This window comes from Pleurodeles waltl, chromosome 1_2 (genome assembly GCF_031143425.1).
Source record: "Pleurodeles waltl isolate 20211129_DDA chromosome 1_2, aPleWal1.hap1.20221129, whole genome shotgun sequence".
Lineage (NCBI taxonomy): Eukaryota > Metazoa > Chordata > Amphibia > Caudata > Salamandridae > Pleurodeles > Pleurodeles waltl.
The window spans coordinates 1,348,600,701-1,348,617,727 of NC_090437.1; the positions used below are offsets into that span (position 1 = coordinate 1,348,600,701).

Genomic DNA, 17,027 nt, shown 5'->3' on the forward strand with positions numbered 1-17,027 from the left:
TGTTACTGCCGGATGATCTCCTTCACTCCATGGGGGTAAATTCTACATGTCCGCAGAGGACACTCACTTGAGATGTGAGCTCTTCATTGTCCAGGCGACCCCTTGCCGCTCCTCTAGACTCTTTAACAAGTGCCCCAAAACTCTGAGACAATGGATGGCCTCAGACTTTCTAAAACTTACTGCAGCTCAAACAGACCTGACTAGAGGCCATGGGTTCAACAACTCCTTCAGACTTAGGAGTCCATCCACACCTCTGTCTAGAGCCTTCGATCTTCAAAGCAGGGAGCACCTGTTGTTGGCCAACCAGGTAGAAGGGATCCTTGAGGGGCCCCACTTCATTGTAGGGGTGTATATGTCACTAACATACCATCATGTTTCCTCAACATTGGAAGGTGCAGACTTTTACCACACTCCTATGTTCTCGCCCAGCCTTACGCTCTTGGATTGTCTTTTCTAAATAATGTGTAGCATTTTTCATTGAGATTCTCTGTTCATGGGTTTAGTTTAGTTTGTGTAATAAACAATATTCTTGATTCTCTCCTTTAGATTCGATCATCGAAAAGCTGCGAGACCCAGCAGATCGGCTCGCAGCACCAGATTGACCTGACTGGGGAAGACCCAATCGAACATACTGTGCACGAAGCCCACCCTGCAAGCAAGCATGGGTCACGTGAGGACCGTGCAGCCCCTCTGCAAGAATCTTCATTCATATGTAATAGCTGTGGGAAAAACATCACTGGCTACTCGGTTTTTATGCAACATCTCAAATTGCACAACAGCGAACTTGGTCGCTTTGGGAAATCATATGGATACAAAGTATAAGTGACCCACATGGAAAACACGTGGAATCAAAAGGCCCAGGGAGTGGTTTGATGTTGTGTTTCGGAAGTGCTTGTTTACTATGAAGAGCCCTCTAGACCTTGGACTCCTGTAAACTGGACTGCAGTCACAAGACCCTGGTTTTACTCCATCTTCTGAAACCCGGCTGTCACGCGGCAAAGTGTGCCAGGCCTCCACTTCAGCAAGTGTACATTGTGCCAAAACTTCAGCAGATCTATGGAGCGCTAGTGCTTCTGCCAGGATGGAGTGTACCCTCAGTTCAGTAAGAGAGGAGCCTGTCACTTCTCTGAGTGGTATGCAGAGCGCCACCAGTTCAGCAAACGTACAGCCTGTGACCTTATCATGGGGTCTACGGAATGCCACAAGTTCAACCTGTAAACAAAAGGCCACCTTTTCAAAGGATGGACAGTGGCACCTGTTCAGCAAGTGAAGAGCCCATCACTTTGTCAAGGCATCTACGGAGTACCACGAGTTCATCCTGTAAAGAGCATGTCACCTCTCCAATGGATGTGCTTTATCGCCTGTTCAGCTTCTAAAGAGACCATCACCTTGTTAAGGCGTCTACGGAGTGCCAAAAATTCAACCTATAAGGAACATGACACCTCATCATAAGATGAGGCTTCTGAAGAGACCATCATCTTGCCAAGGGGTCTGTAGGGTGCCACGAGTTCAGCCTTTAAAGTGCTTGTCACCTCCTCAGGGTGCAGCACCTGAAGAACCTGCCACCTCTTGGGGATGTCCTAAGTACCACGAGGTGAATCTGTAAAGAACATCTCACCTCCTCGGAGGTCTACAAGGTGTCACTAGTGTAATAAGTGAGAAGTGCATTACTGCTCCACTGTGTCTACAGGATGCCATCGGTTCAACGTGTTAAGGGCATATCACTATCTCAGGGGACGTACAAGGTGCCAGAAGTTCAACATGTAGAGCAGGTCACCTCTTCCAGCGGGGGACAGTGTGGCACGGGTCCAGCTCCTGGAGAACATACCCTCCTCAAAGGATGTGCAGTGACACCTTTCAGGGGGTGAAGAGTCCGCTTCACGAGGGCTGTAGCAGATGCCATAGGTTCAGCAAGTAAACAGCGGGTCATCTCTTCAAGGGGTGTACAGCATGCCACGTGCTTCATGAGTGATGAGCATGTCCACTCCACTTCTGGGTACCTATAAAAATACACACAAACGTGGCACCCAAAAACTTAACATTGGTGTAGTTCACCCATAATTAATATACACATTAATATTTCGAGCCACAAAAAAATGAAAAACCAAGATTTATTAAATCAATCACTTTTGTACTGTTCATCAAAAATGATGCAGATAGATTATCCATTCCAGCATAACCTAAACTTTTTAGGCTACTGTTAACTCAACAGAGGGTGATAATATAAGAAGAATATAACGTCACAGAATAGTGAAATAAACCCCGACACCCAACTCCTACCATGACCCACTCACAATGCACAACATTCTCAGTCATGCTGCATTCCTTCCATCCCAATAAACCCCGGCCATTGCCTGGGGCCAGAAGTGACACACTACCACCCCCTGCACAGCTGTGAATACTAACGCACAGTGTTTCCTTAGTGGGACAAACTATTCACTCTGCATTTATGACTTTCTTATACAAACAGCAACAAAAATCAGTTATTCATAACCCACGGTATTTCTTTCATTGGAATTTCAGGAGATAACACAAGATAGATCTCTTCATTCTAATATGAACAGTGTCGTTTACAAGTCTTGATTCCAAACCAAAGAGCACTGGCGCGCATGTTGGTGTAAACCAAAATGTGGAGCCACCTTCTTCAGGCCGCTAAATACAAAGAGGGGGAGCGCGGGCGGAGTAGCCAAATACCATAACAGAACTATCCTGAAATATGAAAACAGGGGTTGCATTACAATAAAAATCAAAGTAAATTTTACAAAACACCAAGCACTTCGACAACAGTCACCCTGTGCCATATCAGCCATATTCACACAGACAAGGTTCTCAGGTCAAATCGCCACCAAAGGTGCCAAAAATCTCATATATATAAATAGTGGCAGTCACCACTAGGTAGTTATAGTTAGAACCATGTTTCCATTGGGAAAGTGTTTTTTGACTTACCTTTATCTTTGGCACCGTTTGACAAATCTTCACAAAATGTTCCAGAAAAAGTGGCCCAGCAATTCTTGGTGCACATGGACAGTTTCAGGGTAATCCATCAAGCAGGGGCCGAGAAAAAGGGTGCTCAAAAAATGTTGCGTTTCCCATGTTAATTCCCATAGAATCTGTCAACACGTCTACAGCCCAAACCGCTGGACAGAATTACCAGATTTGGCAGTAGCTAGCTGTCGGTACACAGATTGTTCTTTTTGTTAATTGGTGTAAATCCGTTCAGTAGTTTTAGGGAAATTAAAATTTGCATATTTGACCGCAAGTATTCGCGAACAAAGACAAGCTTGCATAGGGACATGCACAGCTCCGATTGGCTGCCAACGCTTCAAACCAGGAAGTGTTTGTTGGCAGTCATCTTGAGGCGAGTCCCAAAAAAAAAAAATATATAGAAGAGGCAGGGTGGAGATGCCCTGACCCTTTAGCACTAGCTGCCACCCCCAGAGCAAAAAAACACTTTTTAAATTATGTTTTTGCTGCAAGTTTGCAGCAAAACAAAACAAAAAAATAAAAATTGGGCCCTGAGGTAACTATAACTCGCGCCCTTGCCATGCACTGTTTTCTTCTCAATAATGTCATTGCAAACGTTGTAATGATATCAGAGATGCCATACAAGATCTCATCAAGTACATAATATGTGGAGTTGCGAGTTATAGTTACCTAAGGGCACAAGTTATAGTTACTTGAAAGAACTCTAACTGCTGAATTTCTATGGTTTTGTACAAGTAAATTCAGAGCCTAACTATAACGTCTCTGTAACCTTTGGTTTTTATGTAAATATACACATACATATACATATGTCTCAATTTCCCAAAAGACAAAATTTCATAAGTCGTGTGTTAGTAGTCCCTGCTTTACAGGAGATGTTTACGTGTCACTTCTGGCCTCAGGGTGGCAAGTTTGTGTCTGTTTTTACAGTTAGTTTCCCCTGTTGTTACAGGGGCCCGCTATTGTTTTGTCCACTTCTGAGAATCCACAGGATGCCACTAGGTCAATACAGCATACCACTGTGTCTTTATGTTAGCATGAGTTCAACATGTGAAGTGTGTCTCCTCTTCAAGGCATGTAGAAAATGTGACACGTTCAACAAATGAATGCATTTCAACTCTGCAAGATGTGTACAGGGTGGCAACAGTTCAGAAGTCCTTCGGATGGTGGGACAGAACTCCAGAGAGCAAACGTTTATGGGCCTAGTAAGAACGGTGGAGAGACACCAACGCAAGCTTTGGTTGGCTGTAGGGGAGGGTTGAGGAGAAGCAGCAACTGGGTTGGGTTAGGGAAGTGGAGGACGAATAGCCAAAGGTGTGTGGGAAGAGCTGAGGAATCGGATCTCTTGAGTGTCATTCAATGAGTTGGTCCGGAATCCCTAGTGATATGCAAGATCCCCAGTCAGATGGAGATATTTGTTCACTCCTAGGAGAAGGCTGGAGTAGGATTTCCGATAGATGTTAGGACTTCTATCATCAGTTGTCGAGGAGCTTGAGCGGTCATCATTGGTTTCTACCTTCAAGTCTATAACCAATTGTTTTAAGTGAAACCTACCTGAGGGATGAGGTGGGAGTGATCTTATTTGCGTAGATTAATGCATTTTAACAGAATAGATAATGCCTGAACACGTCACAAGAAGGGAATTCTCTGCTGCTATGGGGTCTTTTGTTGACCAGCCCATTGGACTGATGCATTGTGGGTGGACTAGACAGCAGCAGGAGACCAACGTGGACCTTTTTTGCCTTTTTAACCCATTGTACAGCTTTGACTGTCCCGCTCTGCAGCAGGGTTGACTCTTCCATTAATCTCTAGCCTGTGCAGGAACCATCCTTTGTGTTCAGCTGTGATTCCTTTGCTGTGCTTGGAAATGTGATTTTTACCCATCGCTGTTATGCTGACGACACTGGCCTTCTCACTGGTGCCTTGAGAGTGACAGTCTCATCAGTGGAAAAGGTGACAACATGGGGAAGCCTGTGATCTGGAAAGGTTTTCAGCTAATTGCCTTGGTGCTGATGCAGGTTTATTGCTGCTTCAGATTGTCTCCCAGTGCGCGGTGCTAGTGATGTTGTCCATCTCTGTCCGCACAGCCCATCGTCACACCCTTGTTACGCTAACTGTAATGACGAGCCCCTCGATCACTCATAGTATGATCTAGTTCCATGAGGCCCAACAGTTGAGCAGGCTCTCAACACAAGGGGCGTGCTATCATTATTCAGCGAAGTGACTTTCAGTCCCACAAATTGTGCTACAGATCTGTTGATCAGACCCTCGAGCACACGCAGCTTGCCATTGGTCTATCAAGGCAAGACCCTCAAGATCAACCTCAATGCTATATTTATTTAGCGGCCAAACCCTCAATCACACGCACCATGCTTCAGGTCTATTGATGTGGCCCTCTATCAGTCGCAGCGGGCTACAGGTCTATTGAGCACACGTAGCATGCTACAGGTCTATTGATCACACCCTCGATCACACGCAGCGTGCTATTGGTCTGTCATGACAAGACTCTCAAAATCAACCTTGATGCTATAATTATTTAATGACCAAACCCTCAATCACACGCAGCGTGCTACAGGTCTATTGATCACACTCGCGATCACATGCAGAGTGCTACAGGTCTATTGATCAGACCCACAATCACATGCAGCGTGCTACGGGGCTATCGATCACACCCTCGATCACACAGCGTGCTACAGGTCTATTGATGAGATCCTCGATCACATGCATTATGCTGTAGGTCTCTTGATCAGACCCTCGATCGCACAGTCATACAGGTCTATTAATCCAGATCCTTCATCACAAGCAGCATCATCTGCTTCTATCATGCCGAGACATGGGTCTATAATGACCAGACCGTCCTTCACACTTTGTACTGTATTTTTTTATCAATCAGACCTTTGATCACAAACAGTGTGCTTGTAGTCTACTAATTAAAGCCTCAGTCGCTGGCATCACGCTGCAGGTCTGTTCACCAAACCCTCAATCAGATACAGTGTGCTAAGAGTCTATAGTGATCATACCTGTGCTCTCACACAGCCTGTGTGTGGTCTATTGTTGCATCCTTGATCATAGACATGATTCTATAGGGCCATAATGATCACACCATCAATCCACACATCCTGCTATAGGTGTATAATGATCAGGCAATTGATTGTACGCATTATGCTACAGATCTATTGATTAGGCCCTGAATTGTACATATTGCCCACCACATATTCTAAAGCTAGCGCCTAATCTTATTGCTTCTACTTTGGAACCAGTGTTAGCTGAAATTTTGGAAGATGGTTGTTTTCCGAGGAGCTGGAAGGAATCTATTGTCATCCCCCTCACAAAAAAACCCAGTAAAAAAGCAGCCGATTTGTCTAATCTTCAGCCGATTTCACTTTTACCTACTTTGGCTAAAATCTTAGAAAAACATTTGAATAGGGAACTTGCGGACTTCTTACAAGCTAATGGAAAGGTAGATCCTTCCCAACACGGCTTCCACAGCGGTCATAGTACAGACTCAGCACTACTATCGAAATCAGATTTGATTCGCAGAAGTGTGGACAAAGGAGAAAGTACAATTCTTGTTTTACTTGACTTATCCGTTGCCTTTGATACCATTTCACCACATATCTTTCGCCTGCATCAGGCGGGTGTCAGGAGTAAGGCACTAAAATTACTTAGATTTTTTTGACCAACAGAAGTATCACGGTGGCATGTGGTGAGCAGCGGGCCACCCCTTTTCAACTGCCTTGCGGTGTGCCCCAGGGATCTTCCCTTAGTCCCACCCTTTTTTAACTTGTATGTGGCACCTTTAGCCAACTTGGTACGTTCTTTTGGCATTCACATTGTTTCATATGCTGACGATACTCAGCTTATCATCCATATAGCCCATAATTGGGAAGAGTCTATGGAGAAATTCCGACGGTGTATGTTAGCTATCAACAACTGGATGGCCAGTAACTGGCTCAAACTTAACGGGCTAAGACCGAAATTCTTTGTTTCGGTCATAACAACATCTTCTGGGATGTCAGTTGGTGGCCTGAACAATGTGGAGACTGCCCTCTTCCCAGATCCTCGGCTAAAAATCTCAGCACTATTTTTGATGGTACCCTCTCCTTTGAACCACAAATTAATAATACGATCAAAACGTGTTTCTGGTCTTTGAAAACGCTCAGGAAAATCCTCCATCTTTTGGAGGCTGACCTGAGAATTCCAGTTGTATTGGCTTTAGTTATGTCAAAACTTGACTATTGTAATGCACTTTTGCTAAATGCGAGTAAAACTGCGATACATAAACTCCAGATGATTCAGAATACTGCAGCCCGCCTTATTTTGAATCTCCCTCGCAATTCCTCAGCCAGTAGTAGCTTGAAACGGCTACAATGGCTCCCGGTTGATAGGAGGATCAAATTAAAATCTTTGTGCCTAACACATAAAGCTCTCCAGGATGATGGTTGTGATTATTTGAAGTCTGTACTTCAATTTTACCAGCCCTCAAGATCGCTTAGATCTGCTTCTAAACACTTGATTGCGGTCCCTCGCTGCCATAAGGCCAGATGGGAGGACCGAGCTTTCACAGTGGAAGCGGCTAGACTATGGAATGCCCTTCCTGATTCACTCCGACAAATAGATACATATGCCATTTTTAGGAAGAAATTAAAAACTTGGCTTTTTGCCCAATAGGGAGGTTTCTTTAGGCGGAGAGCCCCGGGAACTCACTTCTTTTTGCTCAGACTAGCGCTTCGATGCATTTGGTGGAATGCGCTCTAGAAATACTCTATACAGTACAATACAATACAATATCACAGGCCTGTTATGAGACCCTCAATTAAATGCAGTTTGCGCCAGGTCAGCAATGATCAGAGCCCACGCTGTACACCTCATGCTGTAGAGGTCAGTAACAATGGTACGCAGGTCTGTAATCATCAGTCGATCAATCACACTTGTGCTGTGTACGTTTGTAGTATGTGTTGCTGTGGATGCACATGGTCTGCATCACTCCTGAGCGAATTCATGATTCTTCTACGTTCTGCCTTCCTAATGTTATTTCATTCCTGGTGGTAGGACAAAAACTCCTTTTATAAGGACCCTAACCCACCATTGATATTGATGGCATACTTCATCCTCGGGTCCTCCTCCGTGGCATCTTATCTACCAGGATGAGATTCAACGCTTCTGATCAGCGGAGCTCTTTGATGGTATTTTGTGAGGGGATCTACTTTAAAACTGTTTGCAGGTAATGCAAGTTCTCTGTGTGTATTTATTCTTTGTGAGAACCTTTGGCAAAATTAAAAACACAGATGTATTTGGAGTATGCAGTGAGCTCCAACATCTATAGGTCTACATATTTCAGCCAGTTAAAAACGCTCACACTAAGGGGTCGGTTGGCCCTACCAGCGATTTATCACTTTTCAGACACTCTTCATGTCACTGTTAGCACTAATCACTCATGCATTTTATTGGACACCTTACAAACCACCGTTTGTACATTGCCTCAAACGGTAACTCAGTTTGAGAAGTTATAGTGCCCCGTAGGGTCTTAGATGTGGGCGGACCCTGTAGTCACACTTACATCAAGTATATGCGCCCCCCCTTATTGACAGAAAACGCCTCTTCATACACCTTCCAACAGGCAAAATCACCACAAAGCCGACAGAGGATTCTCACTTTTAAGGAGGATGTTGCTTTTAAGCCTTCACTGGCTCCTAAGTTTAGAAAGCCCAAGGACAGATGCACCACCCCCTCCGCCCACTCCTCCACCACACACCAGCCATCTTCCCCCTCCATCCCCACCATACACCAGCCCTCTTCCCCTCCATCACCACCTCCACCACACACCAGCCCTCTTCCCCCTCCGTCCCCACCTCCACCACACACCAGCCCTCTTCCCCCCTCTGTCCCCACCTCCACCACACACCAGCCCTCTTCCTCTCCGTCACCACCTCCACCACACACCAGCCCTCTTCTCCCTCCCTCACCACCTCCACCACACACCAGCCCTCTTCCCCCTCCCTCACCACCTCCACCACACACCAGCCCTCTTCCCCCTCTGTCCCCACCTCCACCACACACCAGCCCTCTTCCCCTCCGTCACCACCTCCACCACACACCAGCCCTCTTCCCCCTCCCTCGCCACCTCCACCACACACCAGCCCTCTTCCCCCTCCCTCACCACCTCCAACACACCCCAGCCCTCTTCCCCCTCCCTCACCACCTCCACCACACACCAGCCCTCTTCCCACTCTCAGAAGCCATCACCTTGCTCATTCGTGTAAGGTAGCCCAGTGCATCCTGTGGACCCGTGTCACACTTTGCACACGGACCACCTGTGGAGTGATTATAATGTCACTAGTGCAGGTAACACAGACCCTGATCTTTGTTCTGGCCATCCCCCCAACAGTACCACCGCCTACCACAAGATCACCCAGAGGGCAGCCACAAGTGGAAGACAATGATTTCCTGGTGGAGAAACTGTCCAAAATACAGTGTAGGACCCACGTTTAGCCCCCGCACTCCCCCGCCCCCCAAACACCCAGTTCCTGGGACTCCTGGGCATGCGCTGCATTGAACGTTGTGGGGCTTCAGCAGCCCATCTCTAGTCCTCCTTTCATATGTCTGACGGAACAGAAAACCTTGAAATGTAAATCCATCTCTACCAAATCAGCGTCTCCGCAGACTGCAAGGGAACGGCAGGCGAAGGCCCGTAAAGGGGAAACAAAGGGACTTTGATGAAACAGGAAAAACTTGATAAGGGAGGTGCAAAGATATTCAAGTGCTGCCAATCAAGCTTCAGTCTTTGAATCCAAGTAAAATGTCCCGACGTAAGAAGAGAAAATTGTGCAGAACTAGTTTTATCCTATTTTAGTGATGTATGATGAATTTGTGTATTTGTATACAGAACGGTTTTGTAGCATATGTTTACAGGGTTAAGTGTCAAATAAACACATGACTAAGTTTCAGAAACTGTTTTTCATGGAAAGATTTGTGAATGCAGTAAGCGGAAGGCCGGAGACTGCGTGGGGGGAGGGGAGGGGGGGTATGGGATGGGTGTGGTGTGGTGTAGTGTGGTGTGGGTCTCATAAGCACTCACAGTGCAGACTGTCACACCTCGTCTGCATCCAGACTCAAACTGGTAAGATAACAAGTAAGTCTTGTAAAGATGAAACAGGTTCTTGGTGGCCAAGCTTGAAGCATGAGCTGTAGATACAACCAAGGCTGTTGTGTCCACAGATTGTGAAACTACCAAAGGTCAGTCAGAGAAGAATCTTGAGGGCCAAAGTACGAACAGCTGGAAATGGGTTAGAGGGTGGAAATCAAACGTCTCCATCGCGGACAGCGGGTAAGAACTCAGTCACACTCGGGGGCAGATTTACTACGTTTTTGGGCCACGGTTGCACTGCATCACTTTTATGGTCGCAGCCTCAACAGGAAATCTGTTTTGGCATTACTAAGCCACACAAAGCCACTTTGCGTACTTTACACAGTTTAATAACCACAAAGTAACGCAAGGTCGCACATAGCACTGCCTTGCGTTCCTTTGCGTCAGGGAAGGATTCCATGGGTAGAGCTTGGGCGTTCTCCTGCATCCAGCCATGGATTTTGATGCATTCCCAGATTTACTGAGGTGAGGAAACCTGACATTGCGCCAAAAAGCCCTCCCTGAAGAAGGTGAATCAAGGAATATATCTTTATTTTTCTCATTGTTTCCTCCTTTTACGTGCACTCCTTCCGGCAGCACACCTAGGAAGAGGAGGCTGCTTCCAAGGAGGGTTGTTTTAGCACCTTGTGGTATCCCTTCCTGCACAAAAGCAATCCTGCGTGTAATGCAGACACCCTTGCGGCAATGGTGCAAGAGCACCGCCACTGGCACTAGGCAGCACACAGTTCCCTAGCGCTAGGAGACAGCGAAAGGCGCTGTATCTTAGTAGATATGGTGCATTTCTGCTGACTACCGTCACCCAGTGCAGCACAGCAGCTTCACGCACTGCCCAGCGTTGCGTGAAGTGGAAGGATGCCCCTGTGTCGCTCTAAAATAAATAAGAAGGTACTAGGGGCTAAAACTGAAGATATAGCACACAAATCGCTAGGTATTAAAATTGATCCTTTTAGTCAGGCAGAGGCGACTGAAGGCAACCAGCCTCACGTGTGGAAAGGCAGATAAGCCATGTAGGACTGCTGGATATAAGCCATACTAGTCTTCCTAGATATTTAGCCATCTGATCCATTATTTGGAGCATTTTTCAGAAGAATACATCTCTGGGGCTACGATGCTGACACCTGGCAAGAGGCTGAGGGAATGAAGGGATATTAACAATGCTACAGCCCAATGTTGCGTCTTAATCAGCTGACCAGTATTGGATGTAGAATCCCACTGGGATGGCTGCAGTCACCCCAGCAAGACTGCGATATAATCTGATTACCATAAACCAAGGTCACAGATTATTTGCTTTCACTGCATGAAACATTTTAATCAGAAGATATATGCAGTTTCTGCATCTGAGCACCACTTATGACGCGTGAGGACAGTTACACGATGTGTCGAGAAGATCGACGAAGATAGAGGTGAGTTGAATGTCACCTGGATTAGGGGCCGTGCCATCTGGAACACGGCTGTGTCTCCTGGAACACAGGCCGTGCGGATTGTGTCATCTGGTACACAGGCACATGGGTGGTGCCACCTGGAACCCGGTGGTGTCTCCTGGAACACAGGCCGTGCAGGTTGTGTCATCTGGTACACAGGCACATGGGCGGTGCCACATGGAACCCAGCAGTGTCTCCTGGAACACAGGCCGTGCAAGTTGTGTCATCTGGTACACAGGCACATGGGCCGTGCCACATGGAACCCAGCAGTGTCTCCTGGAACACAGGCCGTGCAAGTTGTGTCATCTGGTACACAGGCACATGGGCCGTGCCATCTGGAACCCGGTGGGGTCTCCTGGAACACAGGCCGTGCAGGTTGTGTCATCTGGTACACAGGCACATGGGCGGTGCCACATGGAACCCAGCAGTGTCTCCTGGAACACAGGCCGTGCAAGTTGTGTCATCTGGTACACAGGCACATGGGCCGTGCCACCTGGAACCCGGCGGTATCTCCTGGAACACAGGCCATGCAGGTTGTGCCATACCACCTGGAACCCGGCGGTATCTCCTGGAACACAGGCCGTACGGGCTGTGTCATCTGGTACACAGGCACATGGGCCGTGCCACCTGGAACACAGGCTGTCTCACTAGGAACACAGCCTGTGTCACCTGAAACATGGGCCACAAAAAGAATGTCAAGTGCTGCTGAGTATACAGTTAACACAATCTTACAACATTTGTGCCCATGGCAATTGGGCTCACTACATTTCTACCTACCTACCAGGCGAACGCAGTGGCCCCAGTGTTCTTCATACAAATGTAACTGCAACCAACATCCTTTCAACAGGCACCCAAAGACCATCCAGGAACTTGATAAAAGAAGTAAAGTTGGGTTGCTACAGTGACTTCCAGGGACGCAAAGTGCCATAGACATAATACACACGGATTAGATATTTAGTCAACAATTTGAAGGCCTCACAAGTGGCATAGAAAGCGCTATATGAATAAACATAGAATGAGTGAGGAGCGAGAAGAGGCCAAGAAGTCTAAGAGGGAGTCTTAGTAATGTAGCATGGGCTATAAGGCACGTGGGAGAGGTAAAGCAGCTGGAAAGGGAGATTTCTTACGTGCAGATGACCGGGGACCATGCACTTGTCAGACTTGCGCCAACAAGAAGATTAAGTGCATGTAATAGAAGTAAGGATTCTGTCTAAGGGCAATGTCAGTCTAGGAAACGTGAAGCAATGTAAAACCTTGTGCCAGAGAGCACTATCAGTGTAGTCGCAGAATGGCTGAGCTTCACATTAGGATGCGTTTCAGGGCAAGAAGCATTAGATTCTGGGCAACCAAGAGGGAAGGGTTCCATGCGTCTACCACTACAGCTTATAACCGGGCTGTCACTACAGGTGGTCACTATTGTTCCCCTGTAGAACTACTGCAATAGCCGTGCAGGGAGGCCTTAGATTCTGTCTGAAACTTGTGCTTGAAGATACTGGACTTCTGCCACACAAACCCATCAGCCAATCTTAGGAAGTTAACAGCAAGAGACCAAGTGAAAGACCACTGCATAGAGAAAGATGTAGTCTCTGCCTCCTGGTAATACACAACTCTACTCAAAAGACTACTCTGCTTCAGACATACAAACACTGCCTGCAGATCATTCAGACCGGGAAACACCCGGAACAACGACTCCAAAACCACGAAGTCGTGAAAAACGAAAGCGAAACAACACTTTCGTTTTCCACGACTTCCTGGTTTTGTTACCTTAACCACGCATGTCTGAACCACGTACATGCGTGGTTAAGGTACAGAAGACGGGAGTCGGAGTCGACGCGGTGAAGGAGGAGGTAAGTTGGGGTGGGACTGGGGCTGTTTTTTTGGGGGGTGAGGGGCTCTGGGTGATTAGGGTTTAGGGGGCAGGGTTTAAGTTTAAGGGGTGGGTTCCTCAGGGTGTTTTTGGGGTGGGGGCTGGGTTTGATTAGGGTTTAGGTTTAAGGGGTGGGTTGGGGTGTTTAGGTTTTAGAGGTGGGGACTCAGGGGAATTTTAGTTTTTGGGGTGGGGGGCTGGGGGTGATTAGGGTTTGGGGGTTAGGGTTTAGGTTTTATGGGACGGGGGTTGGAGTTCTGGTAATTTTGGGGGTTGGGGTAGTTGTGGGGATGGGGGGCCGTGGTCATTTTTGGGGGTGGGGCACTACGGGGGAAGCATGCTGGAGCCGTGCATGCTGATCACTAATGCCTTAACAAGGAATGTGTTTACAACGGTAAAATCGTTGTAAACGCATTTGTGGTAAAGGCATTAGTGGTTAGAACGAGGTCGTTGTTCCAACATCGTTGTTGAGTCCAACATATAACCTTCAGACCTGGATGTCCACAGCCTCTCTGAAGCACAACCCAACCGAGACACTATTTGTATTATGTGCAAGAACAACAAGACACAGTACAAACCTGCCTCAAAGACAAGAACCTTGATGGTTTGGAGCCCCAACTATCACTGAATGCCAAACCCTGGACACCAACTTCTCCCTCTAGGAACACATTGCTAAAAAAAAACAAAAAAAAAACAAAGACAGCCTTGTAACACATTTGTTCTACAGAAAGTCATAACATGTCCCAGAAATGGACTTTTAGAGCTGCTGTTCAAGCCCTGACATGTTGACAGTGGTAATGCCCTACTCCAGGGCCTCCCAGACTCCAGACTGCCACCCCTTAGAGGTGCCCTACATGCAGCAACACATCTCATCCATGCACAGAAGAAATATGATCACATCACCCCCATCCTGATGGAACTCCATTAGCTCTCTCTGCCGGCCTGCCCCATCTTCCAACCAGCTGCATAATGTACAGAGCCAGCACCCCGCTTACCTTGCTGACAAACCTCAGCACACCTGCAGCCGGGAGAACATCAGACTGAAGACGAAGACATGTAAAAAAAAAAAAAAAAAAAAAAAAGAACAAGACAAAAGGTCTTATCTATGCACCCAGCATCTGGAAAAACATCCCTGTATCCATCAGACCCCTTCCACCCCCACACTGCACCAATTTAAGAGTTGAAGAGTCATCACAATAAATTAACCATCCACAACTTAGGTTCCTCTCCTGGTACTGGACGCACCGCTTCTGACCACGTACAGCGCTCCGCTGCCTTTTGCCTAGGTTTCCACTATGGAAATAGAATAAACATACATACTAAATCTGGAAATGGTGCAATCTCCTTGGTTTCGGCACAGATGCTATTTTTAGATCCTATTGAGAAGGAAGGTGATTAAAGCTCAAAGCCAATATTAGGGAGTCTCCCAGTTGGTGACAGGAGTTCCTGGCATGCTGGTAAAAACCAGAAACAAAACCAGAAGACCCTTCACCCTTAAAACAATTAACATGTAAGCAATAAGCCAAGCATATACCCTGATGACACCGTGAAACTTGTAGCTAGGACACTGAGTCCAGTGGCTAAGCGGCCAGCCTTGGAACCTGGGGGCCTACAATCTGATCTGTGCTCCGGCACTGGACAGAACATCATTTGATGCTAGCCAGATCACCTAATTTCATTGTACCTAACAACTATGAACATATGACAAGTCATGTAACTGTACTGAAATGTGTAAACTACCCCAGGATGTATGCCATATTGTACCGTCCATGAACACCGCCACTCATGTTACTGTAAAGCACACTGATACCCTCCAGCTAGATTACCACTGTAAAAATACCACCAAATGCACACACACATAGATGACACAGAAGCCCTCCACACAGCAGTAAAGTGATCAACTCATACCTGGAAACACCAGCAGATTCACATCCAGCAAAGCTGGCTCCCAATCCATCGTATCTACTCGAACAATGTAGTATTGCTGAACCAACCCGGTGCTGGCCCACAGAGATTAATAGAAACTACTGTAAAGCCTGCACTTGATTGGTCAAGAGCCTCCGCCCCTGCTTTCCACCCCAGGAGCAAGGATGACATTGGCAGAGCTGCACCCCCACCTCCGATCCCTACTGGAAGAAGATACTGGAGAAGAATGACTGCCCTACTGGACCCCTGGCCTGCACCTGGACACTGCACTCACAAGGACTGCACAGCTGCACGCTTTGGACTTCAACAAGAAAAGGACTTTCCCTTGCTTCTGCAACTCCAGGAGTGGACTCCCTGTAAGCTACAGGTACAAAGGAGCTACCTAGAGCCCCTGCATCAAGTCCTGCAAGAAGAGCCCAGCGTCCAGTGGCCATTCGAAGATTCTTGTGTTGTCCCAACTCCGAAAGAGCAACTCAAACCTTCCGGCACCATGGATCAACTTGTGGACACTTTAAGGACCCAAAAAAGACCGCTGGAAGAAGATCCAAACATTTGGAGAAACTGTTGTAAACAGCTTCATAAGTTGAAGAGGTGCATTGTGGGAGTTGTAGTCCCAGACTCCAAGAGGCGAACCCTTGGCTGGTGCTGTGAAACACTTTCCTGTATCAAGAAACACTTCTGAAAGTAAGTGTAGCAGTGTTACATCGTGGGTGGCCTGAATTCTGGACTTTGTCCCTGTCCAATGTGAGCTTTTTTTTTTTTTTTTTTTTTTTTACTCTGAGCGTTATTTGCTTCTAAGCTCTAGAATTACTTTTAAATTAATATCTCCGGTTCCCTACATTGGATTTTTGTCTTTTTAAAGATAGAAATGATCTATTTTTATAAATTGGTGTTGGATTTTTATGGTTTTGAGTTTTACTTATTATGGGCCAGATTTACAAAAAAGAGGTGCAGTGCTGTAGCAAAATTGGCAGCGCCACGTCACTTTAGAAATGCAGGAATGTGCCATATTAGGATACGGCGCACCCCTGAGTTTCCCCTGCGCAGGCGCTACATTTAGCTGCCAGCACCAACTAAGGCATCCTTGCACCATTGTGCAAGGATGTCTGCGTTGAGGGGTTTGATTGTTTATATGCAGAAAGGTGTCCCTTCGTGCACATAAATAATCTTTCAACCTTTGGCACTTCTGTGTGTGCTGCAGAATGCCTCTTGCCTCAGAATGTAGCACACACAGAAGTGCCAAAGCGTCATGTTGAAAGATTGTTTATGTGCAGGAAGGGAGACCTTCATGCACATAAACAATAATTTCTAGCATTTTGCTCTTTCTATGCGTGCAGCAGAACGCAACACACATAGAAAAAGCAAAACAACAAGGAGGAATAAAAGTATTCCTCTTTGTTGTGCCTTGCTAACGCCACCCCGGGGTGGCGTTAGATTTTGGCGCTGCCTCAGGTTTATGAAAATACCTAAATCTGGGGCAGTGTCAAAATGCAATGGGTGTTGCTGTGGCACGCCCACAGCAACACCCATTGCACGCCCCTTCCACGCACAGTACTGCGTGTGAAGGAGCCGTATTTACAAGGTGTCGTTAACGCCACCATGTAAATACGGCGCAGAGCACAGCGCAACCGGAGCGTCACGTAAAGTGACGCTCCAGTGCGCTAGGGGCTCATAAATATGTCCT

At 46.8% G+C, this 17,027-nt stretch overlaps 1 protein-coding gene across 1 annotated transcript in view; it reads left to right on the forward strand.

Moving 5' to 3' along the window:
• LOC138252685 (peroxynitrite isomerase THAP4-like) overlaps window positions 1-9,933 on the forward strand; it is an 80,339-nt gene extending 70,406 nt beyond the window's left edge. Inside the window, exon 4 of the mRNA XM_069205759.1 lies at window positions 547-9,933. Coding sequence (XP_069061860.1) covers window positions 547-822 — 276 coding nt within the window. The 3' untranslated portion in view covers window positions 823-9,933. The remainder of the gene's footprint in view (window positions 1-546) is intronic.
• Window positions 9,934-17,027: the final 7,094 nt, after the last annotated feature.